The sequence below is a fragment of the Lytechinus variegatus genome, chromosome 6 (assembly GCF_018143015.1).
Source record: "Lytechinus variegatus isolate NC3 chromosome 6, Lvar_3.0, whole genome shotgun sequence".
Lineage (NCBI taxonomy): Eukaryota > Metazoa > Echinodermata > Echinoidea > Temnopleuroida > Toxopneustidae > Lytechinus > Lytechinus variegatus.
Window position 1 is genome coordinate 37,569,560 of NC_054745.1, and position 27,998 is coordinate 37,597,557.

At 36.8% G+C, this 27,998-nt stretch overlaps 1 protein-coding gene across 1 annotated transcript; it reads left to right on the forward strand.

The window, feature by feature from the left end:
* Nucleotides 1-1,315: 1,315 nt before the first annotated feature.
* Nucleotides 1,316-27,036, forward strand: LOC121417426. Its single transcript, XM_041611134.1, has 8 exons — nt 1,316-1,635; nt 6,815-6,963; nt 15,809-15,917; nt 18,129-18,195; nt 19,733-19,945; nt 22,097-22,233; nt 23,515-23,632; nt 26,109-27,036. Exons 1-8 carry the CDS (start codon nt 1,384-1,386, stop codon nt 26,207-26,209), a joined length of 1,146 nt encoding a protein of 381 aa, XP_041467068.1. The 5' UTR covers nt 1,316-1,383; the 3' UTR covers nt 26,210-27,036.
* The last annotated feature ends 962 nt before the right edge of the window (nt 27,037-27,998 follow it).

Here is a 27,998-nt window from a genome sequence, read left to right on the forward strand (position 1 = left end):
TCCCTATATGGTTAAATGTTCAAGAAGTTTAAAAGGGCAATGAAGGGGGAGACGAACTAAGAGCATATAAAACAAGGATAATGATGCATAATCTCCGAATTGACAATCGTCAAACATCGTCAAACATGTTAAAAGTGGGACCGACCTAGGACGTGCGCGTGTGTGTCAGAGAGTTGGTTATACAGGAAGTCAGAGAGAGAGAGAGAGTTTGTGTGTATTTGTGAGAGAAAGAGAGAGGACCGGGTGTGTGTGTGGGGGGGGGGTATAGGAAAGAGGGTGAAGTCTAGCTTGTAGCCTAAGTATAGCTAATACTATACGTACTGGATTTATTAATATATATAGTACACTGTATAAACTGTGGTGTTAAAAATGACACCAATTGGTGTTAATAGAGGACCACACCCTGAGGTGTTAAAATAACACCCTAGAGATTGAACATAACACCAAAGAGTGTAAATGTAACAACCATAGGTGTTGTAATAACACCTATAGGTGTAAAACTAACACAACGAATTTAAAACCGGTGTAAAATAACTGATGTGGTGCTCTCTGTACACCGGTTAACACCACAGTTTTTGCTGCGTAGGCCTATATGTGGCCGAGTTGTGGAAATTAGGTATGAAATTAGAAAGATGGAACAATGATCATTATCAGATTCTGGCAGACAGATTGAGAGGAGATGGATAGATAGAAAGAGACAGACCCATTGGCCCGTATTCTGAAGTCGGGTTTAACTTAAACTCAGGTTTAAAGTTGTGGTTTGATGCATGGATAGCATATTGTTGCATAAATCACCAACAGTTAAGCTATCATATTTCAGCTCATTTGGCTCTTAAGTCATTCATAATTGTAGGAAGTATAAATAGGTGATTGTCTTCACCATCGATGAATCAGGAAAGAGCACAGTAAACACAAGAAACACAGAACTTAATAAAAACAAAATTATGACACTTGGTTATTTTAGCACAGAGTTAGACCATGTTCTATGTTAAACCTGACTTCAGAATACGTGCCAGAGAGAATAATACAATAAACATAATAGAGGGTGTGGCTACCAGGAACTACGGCCTCCCTCGGCACAGAAACTAGGACACTAATGTTATTTCGTAAATTCAGAATGAAATCGAAAATATATTTTCTCTCTAAACAGGTTGAAACCCATTTATTAAGTTACATGGAATTCCTGTCAATATTTCACAAAAGTTTATGCCCGCGTATTATCTCGATCCGCCGATCCATGGTTCTTTTGAAATCAGAATTTGTATAAATACCAAACTTCGAAGCATGCTGCGCCATTGAGGTATATAAACTTGATTTCAACGGGCCGTGGTGGACCAAGCGTGTCGCGATATTTTCCTGCGCATCAAAATCGTGGATTCGACAATGGGAATACACGCCTCCAAAGGTAGGTCTTCAGCCTCTAAAAGCCGAGGAACGGATGGGGTTTTCGCAGAGGGATCACCGGTAACGGAAGGCCAAGTTCAACGCGACGTTGGCGTAAGTGATGGAGCGAGCCCGGCAGAAACACGCGTGAAGCGGGCGGTAGAGAAGGAAGCGGTTGGAGGGGAAAGAACCGCGGCAAACACCGCTTCACCGCAGACATCACCAGATGAACTTGATGACGACGAACATCGGGTAAGATCCGGGGTAATTAAGACACACACAAGATTTAAAGTGATTGGTTAACATTGGTTTGACTTTTAAAAAATCTGAGCCAGAAGGTCACAATTGTCACCTGTGTCTGTGATATGTTACAACAAGTGGAATGCCTCTGGCCGTCTCACCTGCATCACGCGGTTCAATATAGCAGCAGTGCTGACTTTGAATACTACTCTAACTCACACAAGATGTTCAGTGATACATGGTTACTCTTATGTCCACTTTTTATGAACGAGACCAATAAACTTACAGAGATATGATGGTTATTCAACAAAAAACCCCAACATAGCCAAAGTTCATTGACCTTACATGACCTTTGACCTTGTTCATGTGACCTGAAACTCGCACAGGATGTTCAGTGATACTTGATTACTCTTATGTACATGTACAAGTTTCATGAATCAGATCCATAAATTTTCAAAGTTACGATGGTAATTCAACAGATACACCCAATTCGGCCAAAGTTCATTGACCTTTGACCTTGGTCATGTGACCTGAAATGCGTACAGGATGTTCAGTGATATTTGATTACTCATATGTCCAAGTTTAATGAACTAGACTAATAAACATTCAAAGTTATGATGGTAATTCAACAGATACCCCCGATTCGGCCAAAGTTCATTGACCCTAAATGACCTTTGACCTTAATGATGAGACCTGAAACTTGCACAAAATATTCAGTGATGCTTGATTACTATTATGTCCAAGTTTCATGAATCAGATCCATAAACTTTCAAAGTTATGATGGGAATTCAACAGATATCCCCAATTCGGCCAAAGTTCATTGACCCTAAATGACCTTTGACCTTGGTCATGTGACGTGAAACTCATGCAGGATGTTCAGTGATACTTGATTAACCTTATGTCCAAGTTTCATGAAATAGGTCTATATATTTTCTAAGTTATGATGACATTTCAAAAACTTAACCTCAGGTTAAGATTTCGATGTTGATTCCTCCAACATGGTCTAAGTTCATTGACGCTAAATGACCTTTGACCTTGGTCATGTGACATGAAACTCTAATAGGATGTTCAGTAATACTTGATTAACCTTATGGCCAAGTTTCATGAACTAGGTTCATATACTTTCTAAGTTATGATGTCATTTCAAAAACTTAACCTCAGGTTAAGATTTGATGTTGACGCCGCCGCCGCCGTCGGAAAAGCGGCGCCTATAGTCTCACTTGCTTCGCAGGTGAGACAAAAATGAAGCCCAGAAAAAAATGCGTTCGAAAATAATTATTTAGTGCTTCAAAAATTGAAATATAAAGTGACCGGAAACACCATCTTAATTTCATCCCATACACTTACGTGTGCTATAGACGCCTATTTACAAAATCGGGGTTTGCCTTGTAGTTTTCACTTTTCATTCTCAATAATGGTTGTTTTCAGGGTTTATTAGTTCTAATATATGCACGTATACACATGTTTCATCTTGGTTTGAGAATTTTTCAAATCGGCTGCTCACAAAGTTAAATAATACCTTAATAATAATCCGCTTTTATATAGCGCTTAATCCATCGGAACGACGTTTCTAAGCGCTTTACAGATATATTATTATCCCGGTCATCGGATTCAATCAGTCATTCCCGCACACAATGTGTGCACATCCTCCACTCCCTGGGGAGTATTCCAGTCAGTCGCCTGTGAGGCGCACACAATACTGGACAAGCTACAATGACTTTCACATCCTACCGGGTACCCATTTAGCACCTGGGTCGAGAGTGGCAAAGTGTGGATTAACGCCTTGCCAAAGGACGCCAGACCGCGGTGGGATTCGAACACACGACCCTCTGTTTACAAGGCGAGAGTCAGAACCACTACACCACGGCTCCTCCACATACCTTCATACCTTTAATGTTTACATTAGGCACGTCAACAGAGTGATGTCATAACCATTATATCTACTTGTATATACACCCATAAGCTAGTGATTGGTGTGATATAATGTAAATGAGGGCATATGATTTCACTTCACGATAAGAGGGACAGGGATTAAGAAGATGGCGTGCAATTTGACACTTTCAAGGCTTTTCATTTACTTAACTTGACAGGAGTTAGCCTAATCAAAGAACGTAAAATTCCCATTGTCAAGAGTGATAGTTTTAATTTTCAAGGACCTCAAAAGAGCCCCCTTCATTAAGGAAGGTACACTGTAAAAACTGTGGTGTTAAAACTGGCACCAATTGGTGTTAATGGAGGACCACACCCTGAGGTATTAAAATAACACCCTAGAGATTAAACATAACACCAACGAGAGTAAATGTAACAACCATAGGTGTTGTAATAACACCTATAGGTGTAAAACTAACACCACCAATTTAACACCGGTGTAAAATAACTGGTGTGGTCCTCTATGTACACCGGTTAACACCACAGTTTTTGCTGAGTACCTGATGGGTGTATATGATTTCACTTCACGATAAAAGGGCCAGCGATTAAGAAGATGGCGTGCAATGTGACACTTTTAAGGCTTTTCATTTACTTAACTTGACAGGAGTTAGCCTAATCAAAGAACTTAAAGGCCTGGTCACACCGCCCGAGCGTTGTTGGAGCGGTCGGGGAGCGGAAGGGAGAGAGGGTCGAATTTCGCTCACAAAATTGGAGAAAATCGAGAAAAAAATTGAAAGCAAAAAAAAAATCGAAATAAAAAATGGTGAACGGTAGCGAGCAAATGATTTTTTCTCTCTACTCCACGACCGCTCCAACAACGCTCGGGTGGTGTGACCGGCCTTAAAATTCGTATTTTCAAGAGTGATACTTTGAATTTTCAGGGATAAGACCTCAAAAGGGCCCCCTTCATTAAGGAAGGTGGTGACGGGCCTGAGAGAATTTTATCATAAACTTCTATATAATTGTAAACCTACAACTGCTTTAAATTCCTGCATGTGATTCTGAAAAAGAACTTAACACACGATCTCTGCCCATGTATAACAAAGTAGTACAAAATTAGACTATTGTACTAATGCAGAGAATAGAGTCAAAATAATTTCACCTGAGGCCTGTTTTTTTTCTTTGGGGGGGGGGGGAGCAGGGCCGAACATATCAATTTTCTCCTCCAATATTTTTTAAACTAGTTTCCAGTGCAAAATACGTTTGAAAATGCATTTGAAGGCACTGTGAAACCATTTTACTTGACATTGAAATACTATTATACGCAGAAAATCATCATGATTTAAGAGCTCTTCTTGTGCAAAATTTTCTTAAAATTTTGCAGATTGACCGCGACGAAAATTTTAATATTCTTTTTACCCAGCCCTCAATTCGAAATATGGATCGAAAACCCTAACTTTAAACTGAATGTCTCAAATAATTTTAAGCACTATTTCAAGCACTGTGTAGGAAAATTACTAAGTGGATGGGATCACACTTAATAAATTATGCGAGCGCGAAGCGCGAGCTGATATTTTTTATTATTTTGACCAAGGACCGGGACATTCTAAAGACATTTTGTCATCATATGAAAATGGAGACTATTTTCCTATTATTCCTAAGCGTGAGATGAAACTTGTCGATATTCCATTTTGAAAAGGGCCAATTTAGTTATTGGGAACTTATGAAAATGTTATTTTCTTATTTTTTAATCTTATGTGCTTATATAAAGGAAAAGTCCATCCCAACCAAAAGTTGAATGGAACAAAAGGAGAAATATCTAACAAGCATAACACTGAAATTTCATCAAAATCGAATGTAAAAAAAAGCTATGACAGTTTAAAGTTTCGCTTAATTTCACCAAACAGTTAAATGCACATCCTGGTCGGTGTGCAAATGATGAAACTGATGACACCACTCACTATTTCCTTTTATTTTAATATATAAAATGTAGAATATTCTAAATTGTCCTCATTGTCATGTGAAACAATGTTTTTTCCTGATCTGTATAATTACCATTTTTTTACATTTTATGGTTCAGTCAAGTTGGTCATTATTGTCAAATCTGTAAAAATTGAAATATTGTATAATTCAAACCGATAACGAAAGAAATGATGACTAAGGGACATCATCTATTCTTGAATTTACTTGTGACTAAATATTGTGCATGTAACCATTTCTGAAAACTGAGCGAAACTTAAAAAAATCATTTAACTTTCTTATTTTACATTTGATTTTGATGAAATTTTCAGCATTATGCTTGCCTGATTTTTTTTCTTTATTTCTCCTTTTTTTCTTTTGTTTTGCTTTTATTTCGGGGGGGGGGGGAGGACCATGGGGACACGTGCCCCCACCCCCAATAACCACGCCCCTGTTTATAATTGCAAGGACATTTTCAAAGTGTAAACTTTTATTTGATATGCACAGTATAAACATATACATATGGTAATTTGATATTTGTAATATCTTTGATGGTTTTAACTGCACAATATTATACGTATATATCGGACTATTATTCACATCTTATTATTTTGATACTTTTTCTCACCTAGCAACTATCAAGTTTTTTCTTTTCCTCGTCTGCCAGGTGCTCCATCCTCTCACGATGTCCGTATTCTTGTCATTGTAAATAAATTGCATGTATTCATATTTACAGCTGCAGATACCCTTACAAAAGGCACGTCTACTATTTTCTATTTCACTGGCATACGATCAATTCTGTCAAAATATTTTACTCGCAATCGTGAACAGCAATATAATAGACGGGTCTTCTTTCCTTCTTTCTTTCTTTTATGTCTTGTTTTGTCCTCCTTGTCTTGTCTAATAACCTGTGTGTCCCTGAAAGAACAGTTCTCTGTTTTCGTCCTTGCCCAGTTTCTGTAACTTTCTCCGACCTCAGCTCTATTTTTTCTATAATTATTTGTAGCTATCAATGATTACACACGAATTATTTGTTAAGGGCCTATCCACAACAAGCCTTTGCTCTACTTTAGGTCCATCCACTTAGAATCTGCATTTATATTGTAATTATGCATACTATTTCGGAATGAGTTGTATGTTTTTTTTTTGTATTTTGATTGATTTGTGGAAAATAAATGAAATGAAATTAATATTTCTAGTAACATTTTCTGCTCAATCTTTTATATAATCACATATATGCATCTGAAATTAAATTATTAGGAATATACATATCCATATATTTTTGACTTAATTTTTTGTTTACCTTTGTATATCTTTACGTATCTTTTTAATTCAAATTTTTGAAAATTTAATCTACACTCAGCTTCCCAAAACAAGAAAGATCTTCGTACAGTACGTCCCTGACAAACCGTACGCTGTCACTTACTTTGGAGCTCGGCTTCACTCTCGTGATTGTCGTCACGTGATCAGGGATATCGCTGGCTCCGGACTGGCAGAGGAAGTCGGACTGAGGTAAGCAGGTGCCCTGGCCGAGTGGTCTAAGGCGCCGACTAGACATTTGAAAAACCGGGGTTCGATCCCCGGCCACGGCACCTATGACCGTGAGCAAGGCATTACTCGACAGTGCATACACACTGAGAAATAAAGGTTCAAAATTGAACCACGAAAGGTTGATGCAAAATCAGCACCCTATGGGTTCAAAAATTGAACCCCTGATTTGGGGTTCAAAAATTGAACCCTTCGGTTGGGGTTCATATTTGCACGCTGCGGGTTCAAATCTGCACCACTAGAGGTTCAATTTGAAATTTCTGGTGCAGTTTTGAACACGCAGGGTGCAAAAATTAACCCTAACCGCAGGGTTAAATTTTTGAACCCATAGGGTGCTGATTTTGCATCAACCTTTCGGTGTTCAATTTTGAACCTTTATTTCTTAGTGTGTACATTCGTAATTTCGAAGATTCGTTATTCCGAAGGTTCGGATATTCCGAAGGTTCGTTATTCCGAAGGTTCGTAAGTCCGAAAACGAAATGAGATTCGTAATTCCGAAGGTTCGTTAGTCCGAAAACAAAGTGAGATTCGTAATTCCGAAGGTTCGTTAGTCCGAAAACAAAGTGAGATTCGTAATTCCGAAGGTTCGTTAGTCCGAAAACGTACTATCTTAAATATAGCCGTATGCAGAAAATTTTCTCTGGGGGCAGCACGTGTAAACTTTTGGGAAAAAGCTTAAAAGTGAGGGAGTGAAGCGACCGAGTTTATCATTGAGGTGCTTTCGCATTTTGTTATGTGAAATTGAATGATTTTTGGTATACTTTTTGTGAATTTTGTAAAAATCTGCAGTAAAATAAATGTGAGTTTTCAAAAAAAAAAATCTTGGGGTAACTACCACCTGCCCAACTTTTTTTTATTTATTATGCACTTGCAGAAGGGATCAGAACGGCGCTAAATAGAAAAAACCGGGCGCACACCGGGCACGAAAAAATGTGTTTTTCAGGACAACTTATCTGATTATAAAGAACCGGAGAAGGCAAAGTGTAACTCGTTGACACACAAAACATGTCCTCTACAGGTAAAAGGGGCACAGGACATGTTCCTGGGAGCACTTTTGTGTGGTAAAAAGGGGTACTGTTTCGAGAAAGTGCACTTACAAGAAGGTATAAAACGGATCCTTCTCAGGTGAAAGGGGCACAACATGTTCGAAAGGGGTCATTTTTCTTGCGTAAAAAGGGCACTTTTTCAGAGCTCCATAAATGGGGAGGGGGGCGGGGACCCTTCCCCTTATTTCGAAATAGGCCCATATCTCTCTTAACTCTGCACAACGACTTATTCTCTTACATGGAATGACATTTTGAATGAGTAATACTTTAAACCTAAACCCAAAAATAAATTTTAAAAAGCACAATTTATGGAGAAATTCTGTCACGAATGAATAACTATTATTGGGCTCTCAATGGACATATTCTCTCAAACAATATGATACCATCTTTCCGTGGTTTATATGTCTAAGTTTGGATTTAATCAAAGGATATTATAATGATATGAAATATTATTTCCGCCAATGAATGTCATGACTACATAGAATGCATTCACGATCCAAACAGCCAATAACCTACAAGAAATGCAGTAAAATTCGTTGCAATACCTTTTGAATTCAATTATGATTTATGATTTCTGTATACTGTTTACAGTGTATACTGAATCATTGATTTGTATTATTATCTATTTATTTATATTTTATTTGTTTATTTCTTATTCATTATATATATATGTATATATTGTTTGTTTCTTTATTTTATCTTATTTTTATTCATAAAATGTGACCTTCACCCTACAAGCCCTGCTTTTTAGTTGGTCTTCTCTTTCGATTTCATGCTATTATTGTATTATGAAATGATTTAAACGTTATATTTTGTAAATGAATTGAATTGAATTAGATTGAACATAAGAATCATTAAATGCGCACTTTTAAATGACAATTCTCACATTAATCGAATGAAAAAAAACCTTTGCAAATGAATTTCATTGCATTGTTTTAAAGGAAAATTGCATTATAAACACTGAATCACTTTATTGCTGTCATATACCTTACATTTAAAAAAAAAAAAACCCAACTAATTTTACATTCAAAGCAGACGGAATACTAGCTTTCCACGCGTAAGCATGCATGAATAACGCGCAATAGGGTAGACTTATAAATCATGGAAAATACATACTATCGAGGCATTTATAACCATAAAGATAGTCATTGATTCATGAAAAAAGCTTTCATTGTTTCCATACAAGCAGAAAATATTTTGCGGCATATTACTAGTCTGCGGTATTTGAAAGGAACAGTGAACTGTACCCTAGGGCAAAAAACAGAAAATTGCTTTTCGGACAAAAAAAGTATACATTATATGGATTTGTGGACGAAGGGTTAGTAAAAGCGCACACATTCGTAATTCCGAAGCTTCGTTATTCCGAAGGTTCGTAATTCCGAAGGTTCGTATTTCCGAAGGTTCGTTAGTCTGAAAACGAAATGAGGTTCGTAATTCCGAAGGTTCGTTAGTCCGAAAACGAAATGATTAACGAACCTTATTTCGTTTTCGGACTAACGAACCTTCGGAACAACGAACCTTATTTCGTTTTTGGATTAACGAACCTTCGGAATAACGAACCTTATTTCGTTTTCGGATTATCGACCCTTCAGAATAACGAACCTTCGGAATAAAGCCAAAAATGTTCGGATTAACGAACCCTTTTATGTTTTCGGATTAACGAACATCGCGGTATAGGCAATTTACGTGTTTCGGAATTAAGAACCTTCGGAATTACCAAGTGTGACCTAGTAAAAGAACTCATGTTTAATCGAGGCCCAGTGAATTAGTCATCGGTCTTTGAAACAGAGGATCCTGGGTTCGAATCCAAGCCATGGCGTCAGCAAGAAATTGAGTCATCCTGTGCTGCACAGCCTGCGCTCAACCAAAGTGGGTGTTTTATAAAGCTGTTCGTAAGCCGCCTTAAGGCGGTTTTCCACTAGGGCGCGGACAAGACCAGGAAGGGTTGCGGAAGCTACTTTTGTCATTTCGGCATGCTGTCCGCAACCAAATTCCGTAAAAGATTATGCAAATGATCTTGTCCTAGGACACGATCAGGACTGTCTGCGTATTGTCTTAGCACATTCCTGGGACTGTCCTAGGACAAGATTATCTAAATAAATTTGTCGGCGTTCGGTGCGGACAACATGCAGATCGTATTAGGACAGAACCGGAGACATTTAGGACAACCTCACGAGTGGTAAATTCAAGGACTAGGACAATCGGACAACTTGCGAATACTCCATAAAAATTATCGTTCATATATTTTTTAATGAATTTAGGGGTGTTATTTGTTTTTTTCGACTACAAATACTAAATAGGATTTTATTTTATTTCAAATCAAATTGCATAAATTGGTGGAAATCCCATGGGGACAGGGGCGACGCGTCCCCTCACTTTTTGGAAAGGGGGGACATTTGATATCAATTGCCCCCCTCCCCACTATTTGGAACGAGCAAAAAAGAAAAAAGTGGAAAGAGAGGGAAAGAACCAGAAGGGAAAAAAGAAGAGAAAATTAAGAGGAAAAACAAGAGGATAAAAACGAGTGAATCAAATAAATGGGGGGGGGGGGATTTTCATGTTACTATGTTTTTCGCTCACGCTTTGTGCTCGCATTGCCTAATCTATGAGATACATAACTTGTTCAATAGACTTATATTGAGCTTAAAATATCAAGTTTTAAAGTAAATATACAAAAAAGTTTCCCGGACATTAAGTTACATTAAGTTTTCAATTTGTTTGATTTACAAATAGATCTTATAGTTTTTTGTAAAATAACTACATTTTATAATCTAAATATGAACATTTTCCGCTCGCGCTGCTGCATTATTTGATTTGTCAAATAAATATTCTCTTTGTATATTCCATAATTTCTTTGAAAAATATCTCTTTTTAGAATGGTCTGATTGTGAATAGTATCAGCTAAAGCTGCGCGCTTGCATTTTGATTGGGGAGTTATGTATACCTGTATCAATTGTAACGAATTATTATAAATTCCTCTTTCATGACAGTTGATCAAAATTTTCGGCTCGCAATTTGCGCTCGCATTATTTTTGTTAAAACTATATTAACCCATGCATCCTATTCATGATTATAAAATGTCCAGTTTTCTGACCTTAATATAAATTTTGCGCACTCATTGGGCTTATTAGATTGATAACTACGATAATAATATTTTCATGATATCCCAATATAATCATTGTCCGTTTTTTTTTAGAATGGAATATCGACAAGTTTCACCTCTCTCTTAGGAAGATAGTCATCATAGTCATATGAAGACAAAAATGTCCTTAAAATGTCCCAGTCGCAACTCAAAATATATGTAATGATAAAAAAAATAAACTTGAGCTTCGCATTCGCGTCATTTATTAAGCGTGGACCATATCCAATTCGTAACTGCGCTTAAATTCTTTTTTTTTTTTAGATCGGGAAATCAAATATCTTTAGTTCGCTCATCGCGCTCTTATTATTGATATTATAATAAAGAATGTAATTAGAATGTCCAAATTCTAGGTCTGAATCTAAACACACGCACGCATGTTTATTTAGATACGAATCTTGTGCCAGTTCCAGATCAGATTATCAAATTATGTAGGAATATTATCTATTTATCTAATTATCCATCCTTTTCCTCATTTACAAAACGTGAGATGTCGAATTTCGTTTCGGCTCGCGCTTCGCGCTCATATCATAATAATATGTCCATTTATATAGCGCAGTTACTATGTGCATATACTCAACTGCGCTTTGATACTTGGTATCATATCATTACCCCGGCTGTAGCTGAGCCGCCATATTAATAGGCGCTATAGCGTTCAAGGAAAAATCCTACCGGGTACCCATTCACCTCACCTGGGTCGAGTGCAGCAAAATGTGGATAAATTTCTTGCTGAAGGAAATTACGCCATGGCTGGGATTCGAACCCACGACCCTCTGTTTCAAAGTCCGGAGACTAATCCACTGGGCCACAACGCTCCACATATCAGGTGCATAGTCATACACCTATCCTGTTCATGCTTTTAAAAGGTGCTTAGAATGCCCAGTATTTTGGTCGGAATGTAAAAAATGTTCAGCTCGCGCTTCGCGCTCGCATTATTTGATTATTGAAATATGTAGGCTAAAGGAAAGTGTGTTTGTCGGTGTAATGTAGTATTCACTCTTTGAAAGCAGATTTTGTGAATTTTCATACATAACAATAAATTATCTCGGATCTTGATTTTTTCAACTAAGGTAACTTTTGAAAGACTGCATATGTTCATAGCAAAGTCGGGGCTCTCTTTGCTTTCTTATAATTTTCCACAAATTGATACTTCAAAAGAGGAAGAAAACAGGAAGTTAGGATGCAAATTGCATTCGACAGGCACATGCAGATCAAGGGGCGAGGTGGTCTTGCTCCCCCTTTAAAAAAATGATACGGTGGAAAAGAAAAAGGGGGATGCCGTGCTGATACGGCCCCCATCTCTCTGCTGCTGGCTTACCCCTCCCTGTATTAAAGAGATATACAAACAGCAAAAAAGAAATAGGAATAAACAAAGGAGATGAATGAAATGAGGTGAAATAGAATCAAGTAGGAAAAAAATCGCGATAATGAACAGAAAATAATTGGCCGAGATTATGAATGTATAAGATTAGAAACACGCTTATCATTTTTTTGACGAAAATGTGAATCCAGTGTCCAGGGGCGGATATCTCTCCCAAAAGGTAGGGGGGGACAAGAGGCTGGAAAATTTGACAAGCAAAAAAAAAAAGAAGTTATCACACCAAATTTAAGGTGATTTCGACGAAAATAAATTTGACAAGAAAAGGTTATCATCCAAAAAGTGAGATCATCTCGTCCTAAAATACATGTTTTATTTCGATTTTGAATGATTTTTTTCTTGCCATCATAAAAGACCACAAATAGTAGTGGGGACTTTTGATAATGTGTCCCCCACCTACTATTTGGAGTAGGGGGGACACGTCCCCCCTGGGATTTCCGCCCATGCCAGTGTCTAATCTACCTTGCCTCCTCTTGTACTAAATGAAATAGACTAAGAAAGAAAATGTAAATGGGCAATTCCAGGAGGCCGAATGCGATCGCTACGCCCTAATGGCTGCGTAAAAAAGGAAAAATAGAATAACCAAAGAAGAGGGGAAAAGGAAGAAGAGTGCGATGAACGCAAGGAATGCTTCCCTTGGTGTGGAAATCGTGCACTTTTCATGTGGGATTGAAATGAATCCTGGGATAAATCGGTTTGCCCCTGCTGTAAACCGTTTTGAGCCGTTCTGAGAAAAGCGTTATTTACAAACTTGCTATCATTTATTATTATTTCTTATTAATGACACCTCATTCATGATCAAACAAAGTGCTTAAAATGCAATAGGAATATAAACTTGAATTTCAGTTTGAAATCTATACCTGTATTATTAATTTTGTTATGATATTTGTCCTATTCGTAAAGTCAAGCGCTGCCTATACGGTCCTTTTTTCAGTCGAGTACATTAAAATAATCTAGTTCATAATCAAACGTTGCATCTTTTTATGTTCAGTACAGAACAAAATAATCTGCTCGCATCATTTGCAGCTTAACTACTGCAAGAAATATTTGAAAAGTCCAGTTTTCGGATTAGTAGAATATGCTTGAAATATTCCTCATTCAAGTCTGTAACCCCCCCCCAAAAAAAAAAAAATAAACAACTCGTGCTTCGCGCTCGCGTAATTTGTATAAAACACTGCTTGAAATATTAAGTTATCAGATTTGTTTAGCGATATACTAATTAGGCCCCTTGACACCTTACTTCGTTATCTTTAATAATTTTCTTGTCTTGTATTATCCCGTTGCCCCATCTCGTGTACTGACCACAAATGGCTTTTGCTACTTGTGTACTCGTTCCATACATATTAGCATCGGATCCACACATTCCTGAATCACTCCGCTTGCCTTCCTATTCCAGTCCGAACGTTCCTGAAACAATCCTCTTGCCTTCTTATTCCTGTCCGCACGTTCCTGAAACTGTCCGCTTGCCTTCTTATTCCAATCTGCACGTTCCTGAAACATTCCGCATGGCTTCTTCTTTCCTTCTTGAAGCTGACCTGATTGCGGATGGTTTCCGGAAGACGCGGAAGGGTTTAGGAAGGGCAAGACATCATCAGGACATCGTCAGGACAGGGTCCCGAAGGTGTCAGGAATTAAATATCCGCGTCCAAATTTTGGTCTCGACCAAAATTTGGATGCGGACAAATTTTGATTTCCCGAACACTAGGAAGGGTTTAGGACAGCGTGCGGACACTCCCAGGAATGTCCGGACAGGTTGCGGAAGGGTCGCGGATTGCAATTATTACATTCCGCGCCTTGTCCTGACGCTGTCCTGGCCCTAGTGGAAAAGGGGTTTTAAGAGCGACTTTAAGAACGGCTACACACTAAGAAATAAACGTTCAAAATTCAACTCCAAAGGTCTCACGGGCCTAATCACTAGTGGCAGGCCCTAGATATTCATTCGAGCCAACCCATTGCTATTTTTTTTATTTTGATATGGCTGATTGACAAAGTGTATGCATATGATTGTCCATCTAAAACTGATTCTATTTTTGGTAATTACTGAACTTCCTTTTCCCAAATTGGGAAGAAATATCACCAATTTTGGACTATATTTTGACTGGCGAAAGGATTAGGGCTATTTTGCTGTTTGAGGTGATGAATCTGCTCCACCCGACGGTGTCTTCAAACACGCCAATTTATTTTTAAAATGAGCCGGTCGAGGGACCCTTTTCTGGTCAGATATGGATTGCCAGATATAAATCCTATCCACTGGTAGTAAACATTCGACCACCGAATTTCATCCTTATTTTTTATGAATTTTTTAAAGTGCCAATTTAACACATGAGTCTATGGGGAATGAATTAGGCCTGTGAGACCCAAAAGGTTGATGCAAAATCAGTACCCTATGGGTTCAAAAATTGAACCCCTGATTTGGGGTTCAAAAGTTGAACCCTGCGTTTGGGGTTCATTTTTGCACCCTGCGGGTTCAAAACTGCACCCCTAGGGGTTCAAATTAAAATTTAGGGGGCGGTTTGAACCCGCAGGGTGCCAAAATGAACCCCAACCGCAGGGTTCAATTTTCGAACCCCAAATCAGGGGTTCAATTTTTGAACCCATAGCGTGCTGATTTTGCATCAACCTTTCGGGGTTCAATTTTGAACTTTTATTTTTAGTTTGTAGTGATCCTTTCTTGTGGCAAATGATATTCACCATTAAATGTTGATTGACGATTATATAGCGAGTAAGAAAAGTTCACCAGTCGTTCTTAAAGTCGCTCTTACCTTACGAACAGCTTTATGAAACGGCCCCCAGTTGATGTAAAATGGTACATGGCAGGAATTTAATCCTCGAAATGAAGTGCGCGTAACAAATGCTCTGCTAAGCCAGGGTTATTATGCAGAATAATTGTCGAGCGCTCAGAGACTTGATACGTACTTTATGTGAGCACGTTATTATTAGTAATAGTAGTATTATAATCATTAACGCTATTATTGTTATTATTACTTTTATTATTATCATTATTATAGTTTCTGGTTAATACCTAGAGACTTGAAAAGCACCGTGTAGTAGCACATTGGTATTATTATCATCATTGCTTTTATTATTAGAGTTATAATTATAATCATTATACTCATTACTGATATTATTATTATTATCATTCAATTACTACAATAATCGGTATTGTTGTTCTTATTAGTATTATTGTAATTATTATTTTCAGTTATATATATAAAAAAAACGTTTTATTTTTTTTCTTTGCTACAGAAATCATGATGAATTGCTGAGTATCAACAACATAGAGACTGATTTGACCAATACAATTCAGTTAGCAGTCCTTGAGTGTTTGGCAGATATCGGTACTCGTATTGGATTGGTAAGGCACACTCTGGCGACCAGGGGGGGGGGGAGTTACGCTTCGTAATTCCGATGGTTCTTTATTCCGAAGGTTCGTAATTCCGAAACACGTAAATTGCCTATACCTCGATGTTCGTTAATCCAAAAACGTAAAAGGGTTCGTTAATCCGAACATTTGTGGCGCTATTCCGAAGGTTCGATAATCCGAACACGAAATAAGGTTCGATGTTCCGAAGGTTCGTTAATTCGAAAACGAAATGAGGTTCGTTGTTCCGAGTTAGTCCGAAAACGAAATAAGGTTCGTTAATCATGACCTTTCGGACTAACGAACCATCGGGAATTACGAACCTCATTTTGTTTTCGGATTAACGAACCTTAGGAATTACGAACCTCACTTTGTTTTCGAACTAACGAACCTTCGGAATATCCGAACCTTCGGAATAACGGAGCTTCGAAATTACGAATGAATGCGGATCGGGGGAGGGGGGGGGGGGGCTTGGCCGGGTGCACCACCTCACCTCCCCCAGAAAAAAACTTCTACGAGCGACACCGAAAAAGGGACTAAATTACACGTAGAAGAAATGAAGATGGTATAGGGTTGAATAAGTTCGAAGATATTTTCTGGATTATTACAATCTGTCGCAAATATTGATCTGAGTACCTAATTTCAATAATATTTCACTCCTGTGTATTGATAGATTGATTTTTTTGATTGATTTTATTGATTTCCGTTTCACAACATAAGAATGATAAATATAACATGATAAGGTCGAAAATACTGCAAAACATAATAAATATATATAACATATATAATCTTAGACTTAAGGAACATGATTTAACAAATAAAAAAAAACCTAATATGACATTTGTATTTGAAAGTAAAACGGAGGGTCTTGCCGAAAAAAGCCAAGCTTGTACAAAAGGCAAGACCCTAAATAAACTTAGTTTCATTACACACAAAAAAACATTGAGTCGTAATGATATGTAGAGCTTTTGTTTACAAATAAATACAAACAGCATTAAGGTGGAAGGGGGGGGGGGTTAGGGGAAGAAGAGGGGAGGGATAGAGAAGTGCAGTGCACATGACGTAGAAAGAAAGCGGGCAGCAGGAGCAGGTACTTTGGCTAATTGCGATTTAAAAAAGAAAAAAGCAATAACAAATTATACATGTATATGTATATAATATGAAAGCATACAATACACATATACATTAACGCCGAGAATATAAAGAAAGAAAAAAAAACAGTTATTCAGCATGACCTGCTTGCAACGAGTATTGCAAAATTAAGAATATGTATTTTTACATGATTTGTAATTTTGTATCTGTACCTATTTTTTTAATTGTTGATGATGATTTATTACATTCAGTATGTATCGAAAGATGAAAAAATAGAATAATTTCATTTATTTGTTCTCACTCTCTTGATATCTATTCATTCATTCATGAAACTTGGCCATAAGAGTAATCAAGTATCACTGAATATCCTGTGAAGGTTTCAGGTCACATAATTAAGGTCAAAGGTCATTTAAGGTCAATGAACTTTGGCCAAGTTGGGGGAATTTGTTGACTTACTATCATAACTTTGAAAGTATGTTGGTCTAGTTCATAAAAACAAGGACGTAAGAGTAATCAAGTGGCACTGAACATCCTGTGCTAGTTTCAGGTCACATGACCAAGGCAAAGGTCAATGAATTTCTGCCATGTTGGGAGTATTTTTTAAATAACCATCATAACTCTGAATATGTACAGTACTCAAGTATAACTGTACATCTCATGCGAGTTTCAGGTTACATGTCAAAAGTCAAAGGTCATTTAAGGTTATTGAACTTTGGCAATTTTGGAGGTAATTATTAGATTGTTGTCATAACTTTTAAAGTTTATAGACATAGATTATATAATGTGGATATAGGGGTCATCAAGTATCACAAGTCTTAGGTCACATGATCAAGGTCAAATGTCATTTATTGTCAATGAACGTAGTATCGTATCTGATAATAAAGGAAAGGGCATTATAATATCTGCATACTTTAAGTTTACAAGCAGTTAGTATTTCTAATGATCAGCATTTTCTTTGTATTTGAGACATAAAATTGCCCCCAATTATAAATAATTGAATTAAGAATAGTAATTAGAGAGACAAATGAATGAGGACTCGAAATACGAGTTCCGAATGGCCTAAGTCTGATGTAGCCCTAAAAAGTGTTTTGCTCAACTTTCTTTGAATTGTAGGTTATCAAACGGCAAGAGGACCAAGACGAGGAAAAGTGGTTGTATGCTTTCCATCTCGACGAAAAAGGTGTGACATTTATTTTTCACAAAATATAGTAGAGATGTAGGGGGGGGGTAGACAGGTGCGCTTGCCCCTCTCCCGAACAAATAAACAACCAAGACAAAAAAAGAGAAAAGAAAATACGACCCCCCCCAAAAAAAAAACAGGCAAAAAATAAGGAAGGAAATCATGAAAACAAATTTTAGTGTACATTTTTATGAACATTAATATTCACGTTCCTTGTAGGCAGGTCTTTTGTGTGGTGGATTGGGTCATTCTTACAGTCATATATACGTGGTAGAATTCTGTAGTAAGTAGTAGAAGTAATGAGAGAGGGCGCTATGATATGAATGTAAGAAAAGCCCAAATCCTAGAGTTGGAATTGGGCTTTTCTTGCACTCATACCAGATTTTCCTCCTTAAGTCAAGGCATTTCTGAGATGATTTCAGATTTATCATTTATACACAAGATGAGTCAGTGTGTAAGGATCAATTTCCCATACTTAACCCAATTTTGCCAAAAATTGGACTTGGGCCGTTTTGATAGTCAGATAGTCAATTATAATTGAGGATACAGTATACGGCTCACATTTTTCTTATTTTCTTATTTACTTATTTACTTATTCGTTTTTGCATGTCATGACAATGTACATTGTATGACCATCACGAAATTAAATACATTAAATTTTACATAATAATAATGTATAATTATGATCATTTTATGACTGATTATACCAACGTTGCAGACATGCAGTGGTATGATAATATAAGCAGATGCTTGAGTTGTCTGACACCTTCGAATATATGAAATACGTGCATAAATATAAAAGAATACTAAAAATTAAAATCTAACGATTACACACAGAAATAAAACGAACAAACAAATTATATGTGCCACAGCTATTTACAAATATTTAAAGGACAAATCCACCCCAACAAAAAGTTGATTTGAATAAACGGAGAAAAATCTGACAAACATAACACTGAAAATTTCAGCAAAATCGGATGTAAAATAAGAAAGTTATGACATTTTAAAGTTTTGCTTGATTTCATAAACAGTTATCATTTATGCACATCCTGGTGGGTATGCAAATGAGGAAACTGATGAAGTCATCCACTCACTATTTCTTTTGTATTTTATTATATGAAATACGAAATGTTCTAATTTCCCCTTCATTTTCAAGTGATACAATGACAAATTCTTCCCTGTGAAATAAGCATTGTTTAATACTATACGGTTTAGTCAAGTTGGTCCTTATTGTCAAATCTATAAAAAATCAAATATTGTATAAAAAACAAACAAAAGAAATAGTGAGTGATAGACATCATCAACTGACTCACCTAGTTGTGCAAATCACTGTTTTGTGAAAAATAAGTGAAATTTAAAAATGTCATAACTTTCTTACATTACATCCGAGTTTGATGAAATTTTCAGCGTTTTGCTAATTTTTTTTCTATTTATTTAAATCAACATTTTTCTGGGGTGGAGTTGACCTTTAATGTGATGAGTCGAATTTATGAAGAAAAGAAATGTGGATAGGACCTTTTGTTCTTCATGTTGATAGATGGACGACCGATTGTAGCAACCATTTCAAGGCATCTGTTGGACAGCGGAAGTGAGGACAATTCTTTCATTGAATTGCTTCCGGTAGAGACTGCATTTGATGTGACACCGACCTATCAATACAGGAGGTCAGCACAAGTTGAACTCATTGAAATGAGGCTGGATCGATTCACAGAGATCGGTACAACACAGGCAACGTACGTTTCGACAACACGTAAGTTTATTTCTTGCGAGAATATGTATTCAACTTTGAACATTTAAAGGACAAGTCCACCCCAACAAAAACTTGATTTGAATAAAAGAGAAAAACTCAACAAGCACAACACTGAAAATTTCATCAAAATCGGATGTAAAATAAGAAAGTTATGGCATTTTAAAGTTTCGCTTATTTTCAACAAAATAGTTATATGAACGAGCCAGTTACATCCAAATGAGAGAGTTGATGACATCACTCACTCACTATTTCTTTTGTATTTTATTATATGAAAATAATATGAAATATTTTTTATTTTCTCGTCATTGTCATGTAAAATGAAGTTTCATTCCTCCCTAAACACGTGGAATTCCATTTTTTTAACATTTTGTGCTTCAGGCAAGGAGGTCCTAATTGTCAAATTCGTAAAAATTGAAATATTGTATAATTCAAACAATAAAAAACAAAAGAAATTGTGAGTGAGTGACATCATCGACTCTCTCATTTGGATGTAACTGGCTCGTTCATATAACTATTTTGTTGAAAATAAGCGAAACTTTGAAATGTCATAACTTTCTTATTTTACATCCGATTTTGATGAAATTTTCAGCATTGTGCTTGTCTGATTTTTCGCTATTGATTCAAATCAACATTTTTCTGAGGTGGACTAGACCTTTAACAGAAGAATGGTAGGCGTAGCTTGAATCAAGGTTCCCCCGAGCTACCTACCCTTTGGAAAAAAAAATGGTCATGCCGAAAAATGTCTCTGCCGGGAATCAAACCCAGGCCCCTAGCTTTGAACGCCAGTGCCTTAACCACTAGACCACAGAGACGGGTTAGCGGCTAGGACGACCCCGATCCGATTGACCGTCAGATAGACAGATTTTCGACACTATATTAATTTTAATTTCCTTTGCGGGGTGTAGGTGGATATACATTATATATGAATTCAGGCATAGACGCTAATAGACGTAGCTTCATGCATATAAAGAATTAAATACGGGGATATTTAAAAGGATGCTCCAAGCTGAAGATATCTATATCAAAATAAATAAAATGAAATTCATACAGCAAACTGTTTCAAAATATCATCAAAATCGGATAGCAAATAACGAAGTTATTGAATTTTAAAGATTTGCATTATTCTGATGAAACAGTTCCAGGGCCCGTTGCAGAAAGAGTTGCGATCAAACGCAACTCAAAAAAATTTTGTGCAACTTGATTTTTAGCCAATGAAGCACCAGTATTCGGGACTTAGGGCCACCGGCACTCCTTACGACTCGACTGGTCTCCGACTGGCTTGCGACTGAGTGAGGGGAGATGCAAAGACAAGCTGCAAAGAAAATCGGAAGGATTTGACATGTCAAATCCTTATGACTGGATCGCAAGCTCAATCCAACCTCCAGCCAATCAGACAGCAGAGTTGCACGACGCTAACGCACATACACATAGTAAGCGCCATTTTCTCAGTTGCTATGGCAAAGAGCAAAAAACGCTTGCGTGACTCGAAGACAACATCGCAAGGTGTGCGGTGTCGAGGCTTATGACTACCCGTGCGATTCATCTCAACTCAGTCGCAAGCCAGTCGTAGACCAGTCGGGTCGTGAGGTCTGCGGTGGCTTTTACGCTTAATATTTTGACTTGCGTTTAAACGCGACTCTTTCTGCAACAGGCTCCCTGGGCATGTCTTCATGAATATTCATTAGGTGGCTGATTATGTCGCACCCCCCACTCTCCCTTTTCTTATGATATTACATGAAATCATTATTGTTTCAAATTCTTATATATATGTAAATGATGTGTCGCGGTGCAAATAAAAAAAATATCCATCTCCTCAAGCCGATGGCACTTAACCGCAACATGATGGCGTCAAGCAACTTTGAGTCGAGTGCAATGGCGTGACGTGTGTAAATTTGGCAGGACGGTGAAGAAACATGCCTTTTCTTGAACTCGTGAATGTGCAGAGTCGCACCTCTTGTACTGGTGAATGTACCGGAGTCCGGGGCGGATGGTGGTTAAAGTATTTTTTTAATTCTCGTTTTAACGGTATCACCTCATTAAAACGGGAATATCTCGTAAATACCGAGATTCATCATGTCCCTAATTCCCCTGCAATCTGATAGAGATTTAGGTGCAGACGTCTTTTTCTTTTCTTTGTGAATTTGTCAACAGAAAACGTGACCCTGAACTACTATCAAGTTGTAGGTGGTGGCAACCCTCCTGGAAATCCAATCGTCATCTCCCAACCCGGGTCACCCCGTAGACCGATGTGCGTTGAGGGTGTCAGTGCGGGCGCCCTTGACGTGGTAGTAAGTTAATTGACCTACGTGGTCGTCTTAGATGTCGTCATAATAATCGAGAATGTTTGCAACACTGTCATTATTCATCGCTTTCAACGCCGAAAAAGTCATCATAGTTATCGTGATCATCATCACCACCATCCTCATCATCATTATCATCATCATCATCATCATCACCACCATCATCATCATCACCATCATCATCATCATTATCAATCATCATCATCATCATCATCATCACCACCATCATCATCATCACGATCATCATCATCACTATTATCATCATCATCACCATCATCATCATCACTATTATCATTATCATCATCATCATCATTATCATCATCATCACCATCATTATCATCATCATCAACATTATCATCACTGCCATCATCATCACCACCATCATCATTATCATCATCATTATCATATCATCATCACCATCACCAACATCATCATCACTGCCATCATCACCACAACCACCATCACCATTATCATCATCATCATCAAAATCATCATCACCGCCATCATCAATACCACCATCATCTTCATCAAACGTCATCATCCTCGTCGTCGTCACCATCATTGTGTTGGTCGAACTAACACAATGTCTAATACGGCCTTTTCATTTAATCTGCTTATTGGGTTGTCTGATATCCATTAATAGTTACACTCATGGTTGTCATATTGTATAAAGTGTGTCCAAAAGAATTGGAAACGTGTCTTTAGAGAAAGATATCACAGCAACTGACTATTCTGTTAATAACCTGACATATTAGTCGGTTTGTGAAATAAAGAAGAAATGAAATAAAATTAAACACCAATATTAAGAGTGGAATTTCTATTATGATTTGATTCGAGATCAATTACTAAGTGAACTGTTCAGACGTTGGATGAATAAAAATGAACACGGAAGCTTGTCAGAAACAATTTGCGTAGAAACTCACTTGTGAATCTGAACCCACTCCCATCTTTAGTAAAATAAACTTTTTTTAAAAAAATAAAGATTTTAACAAATCTCGACCCATTTTTCCTGCGCAACCTGGTTTTTCTTACATTGAATTTTGAAACTCTTCTTGCTAGTCCTACGTCTGACGTTAAATATTCATGTATGATATCAAAATAAAGAAGAAAACCTGAATGTTATGAGGATGAAAAAGAAAAATAAAACACTATTAATCGTTTGGCTATTTTGAGAAATGTAGCTGGGAATCCCGTTTATTTTCAAAGTAAAACAATGCACAGCCTTAGCACTTATCCACTAACCCCCCCCCCCCCTCTCTCTCTTGTCAGGCGTTTCCTAGTTGGATGAGAGATCCTCGTAGGCAGATACCACAGAATAACAAGTTCTTTTTCTTGACATTGCATCCTACCGGTTCAACCCGTATCAAGGCAGCAAACACTAACGACGGTAAGACAATGAGGCTGTTTCACAAAGAATAAAGTATGACTTAAGTCGCACTTAAATGCCGACGCGTACACAGTAAAAATAAATATACAACGCTGTTTACTATATGAACCTTACAGTCATTGTTTAAACAGTTTAAACTAGTGTCTATTAAAATCTTAAGCAACAAAGTTTAATTTTCAATATCTAATCTTTCATAAATTAAACATGATTGTTTAAACTGTTAAACAAATACTGCAAGGTTCATTTACTAAACAGCGTTGTGTAAAATCTTAAACAGCGTTTTTACTGTGTACATGATATGCAACGCGTAATCTTATTGGTCAATACGCAGTAGTGGGAGGTTCTCTTCGCATGATTTATTTTTTTGCAGGAGTTTCTGCATTTCTTGTAAAGTCAAAAATAAATTTTACAATACATAAAGCATAATCGTAATACGACATGAAAGTACATTGTAATGTGACAGATTTATAGTAGTGTCATAACAAAATTTAGACATGAATACAATTAAAGAATAAGACAAAGTAATGAAAAAACAAACAAATGCAGTGGCACACTATATAAGCAAAACAAAAATGCTTGAGCAATAGCAGCCAAAGGGGGAAAAGCGCTACATGGAAACCTAATATTTTATTGGTGCTGGTCTGGAAGAAAATGTTACGTCACAGATCATTAGAAAAGGAGAAAGGAAGAGTGCGTGTGTGTGCAAGTGGGTGAACGTGCAGGTGTGAAACTAAGAATACTTCGATAAAAGATATTTTTCAATGAAGCTATAAAAGAAAAGATAGATGCAGTGAGTTTTATATCATTGGGCAAATCATTCCAGATGTCTGGGCCGTGATGTCTGATCGTTTTATGTGCGAATATTGTTATCGGGTTTGTGAGGTGGATGTTGGATGAGTGGCGTGTAGGATATGAATGAATGTTGAAAGAGTGTAGGTATAGATTTAGTGGAAAACTTGTACATGAAAAGGGCAGTTTAGAAAGTATAAATGTCATGAATTATTAATGTTTTCAGGTTCCGAAAAAATACGCTCAGTATGTGTTAGAAATTGCGAGTGCGGAGAAATGCGGAGTGCTTTCTTTTGGAGGCGTAGAATTGAGTCTATTTTGGTTTTGTTGCAATTACCCCACAATATGTTGCAATATGATATATGTGACAAAATAAAAGAATTGATCTCACCAATGCGGCCATGCCTTTTATACCGCGCGTAACAGGCATTTAAGTCATACTTAATATTTGTAAAACAACCCCCCCCCCATATCAATTATTCAAAATATTTTTTTAAAACAGTTTCAATATATATCCAGGCATTGATTTTGTATAGCTTAGGGCATGTGTTGTGCCATGTTTGCTTTGTTTTATTTCCTGTCTCATTCAAATAACAATTATCATTATATCAATATAGCACAGTTTCTACTTAAAGGGGGAAAGAACTGTGTGTGGTCTCTCATTAACTGTGTGTTATAAATACACAGTCTTAAAATATACGTTTTCAGATATCTACTAATACAGTAACTATAGAGAATAAATTGACCTGTAATTACAAATCTTTTTAGAGGAAAAATAATTGTATTGCTATTTGGTAACATAATTATTGCGGCGTAAATTTATTTATTTATTATTAAAAAAAAACAAGTTCACACTTAGTTATCAATAATGCATATAGCATTTCCATTTATTTGAAAGCAGGATAAAAGAGCATTGTAGAATAAATGCCTTGCATGCTCACGGCATGGTGCCTTAGACCACTCGGCCACGGCACCTCTAACTCGGCCCGGCACCTCTATAAATTAATTGAGTAGTTAATTAGCATGTTATCGTTCAAGTGGGTCCATACTAGACTACACTGGCAATATGGGTAATGAAACTGGCCAAGTATGAGTAGTTGAGGACTCGAGATGGCGCTATTGGTTCGTATCTGCATGAGAGTGTAGTAATTATTATAACGGATTTTCTTCGCTCAGTGACATACGGAGGATTCATTAACAGAGTAAATACATTGAAAATGCCTAACAAATGCCAAAGCACAGCTGGGGAGGACTTTGTCGAAAAATTAGGCCCGTTTAAAGGTATTGTTTAACTTTGTGAGCAGCTGATTTAAAAAATTCTCAAACCAAGATGAAACATGTGTACAAGTGCATGTATTAGAACTAATAAACCCTGAAAACAACCATTATTGAGAATGAAAAGCTAAAATACAAGGCAAACCCTGATTTACAAATAGGCGTCTTACAGACACCTAAAAAGTACACATAAGTGTATGGGATGAAATTAAGATGGTGTTTCCGGTCACTTTATATGTCAATTTTTGGCGCACTAAATAATTATTTTCGAACGCGATTTTTTTCTGGGCTTCATTTTTGTAAAAAATCACAGACACAGGTGACAAGTGTGACCTTCTAGCTCAGATCTTTTAAAAGTCAAACCAATGTTAACCAATCACTTTAACCATATCTTGTCCAATTACCCCAACAGATCTCTACATGACGGCTGAGAGCATGAACAGGGAATGGATTGCTAGTCTTGGTCGAACAGCCTCCGGGTTTCGAATCGTACCTCAAGGTGGTTCTGCGTGAAAATCCACCGAAGAAACTCCCACCCTCATGATGTAATGATGAGAAAATAATGCGCTCTATAATACAGATTATATGCCATACAGAAATATGGGAATTCAATCAACATTCATGAGACGACATGATTGTGTCAACACGACCAGCACATATTTGACATCACTGTATTTGATTTATGACTGCATATATATATATATATATATATATATATATATATATATATATATATATATATATATATATGTATATATATATATATATATAAAGGAAGAGGGTTCATTGCACAACGTATGTTGCAGTGCATCATGTTCTATGTAGAAGCAAAAGAATCCAGGCATGGACGCTAGCCGTAGTTTTGAATCATATCTCATTTAATTTATTTATTTCAAATATTTAAAGGAAGGGTAGTTCAATCAGCAATAAGCTGGTTTTCGTTGAGGCCCTTTGTCAACAAACACAAATATAAAACATGGTAACATATTCATATATAAACAAAGAATAGTGTATAAATACTAAATAAGCATAATTAACTATGGAAAATAACAGAACAAATAAAATATGATACTGTACAGATGTTACCTAAAACTAAACGACTAAACGAAAACAATATATGCACATGAAAAGAGATAAAATATGTACAAAATGAGGAGAAAGAATAAAATAGATTCCAACATTAGTCTCTATTACATATTAAAGGTTTTTTTTCCCCATTTAGCCATTTCTCGTTTGAACTGTTTAATGTTTTCTATGAATCGGAGGTGTTCGGGTAGTTTATTCCAATGTAATGGACCTGTGACAAAAAATGATTTCTGATAAAAGGTTGTACGAGCATATGGCACCTAGATTATCATCTTATTTCTGCTTCTAGTTGTTCGGGAGGATACTTTCTCTGTATAAATAAACTTATCACAAAGCACCTGGTCAGCTTTCGGCCACTGACGCTTTCGGCCTTCGGTATAACGAAGCTTCGGAGTTAAAACTGACACCAATTGGTTTTAATAGAGGACCACACCCTGAGGCCTACACCCTAGAGATTGAACGTAACACCAAAGAGTGAAAAATGTAACAACCAAAGGTGTTGTAATAACACCTATAGGTGTAAAACTAACACCACCAATTTAACACCGGTGTAAAAGAACTGGTGTGGTCCTCTATGTACACCGGTTAACACCACAGTTTTTGCTGTTTAAGGTGAAAAATAATCAGTTTGAAGGTTTCTGTCTTCGATGATTTAATTTGCTTTTGGTTGACTTCTGTAGGCATTTTGGTACACTGCAAAAACTCCGGTGTTGATTTAACACCAGCCCGGAATCTATATATGTCCGCACCAGAGAAGTGTTAAACAACACCAGTTTCGTTTTGGTCTAACACCAGAAATGTGTTTATACAACACCAATTAGTATTAAAACAGCATCGGTTTGATTCCAAACTGGCGTTGTTTCAATACTTCTCTGATGTGGAATTCAAAAATCCTTCAGTACTTATTTACTCTATACATTATTGTAACATTTTTTTTTCGAATTCCTGTGACAGTTTCTTTCGAAATATTCAACCTATTGAGAAGAGCTTCATTATTGAAGAGGAAACAAAATTGCGCATGAGCAGATGTAAAACGAAATGATTGATTATTCTAAATTAAAATAATTATTTTTTCAACCATTTTTTTAAGTTAACATTTTACTCGTAGGCCTATATCTTTATTCTGAATTATACACAGTATTATCATAACCTCTTAATTGAATTCATGATTTGTCCTTGATTTTTCGTTCTGCATTTGACATTTTGGTAAATAGTT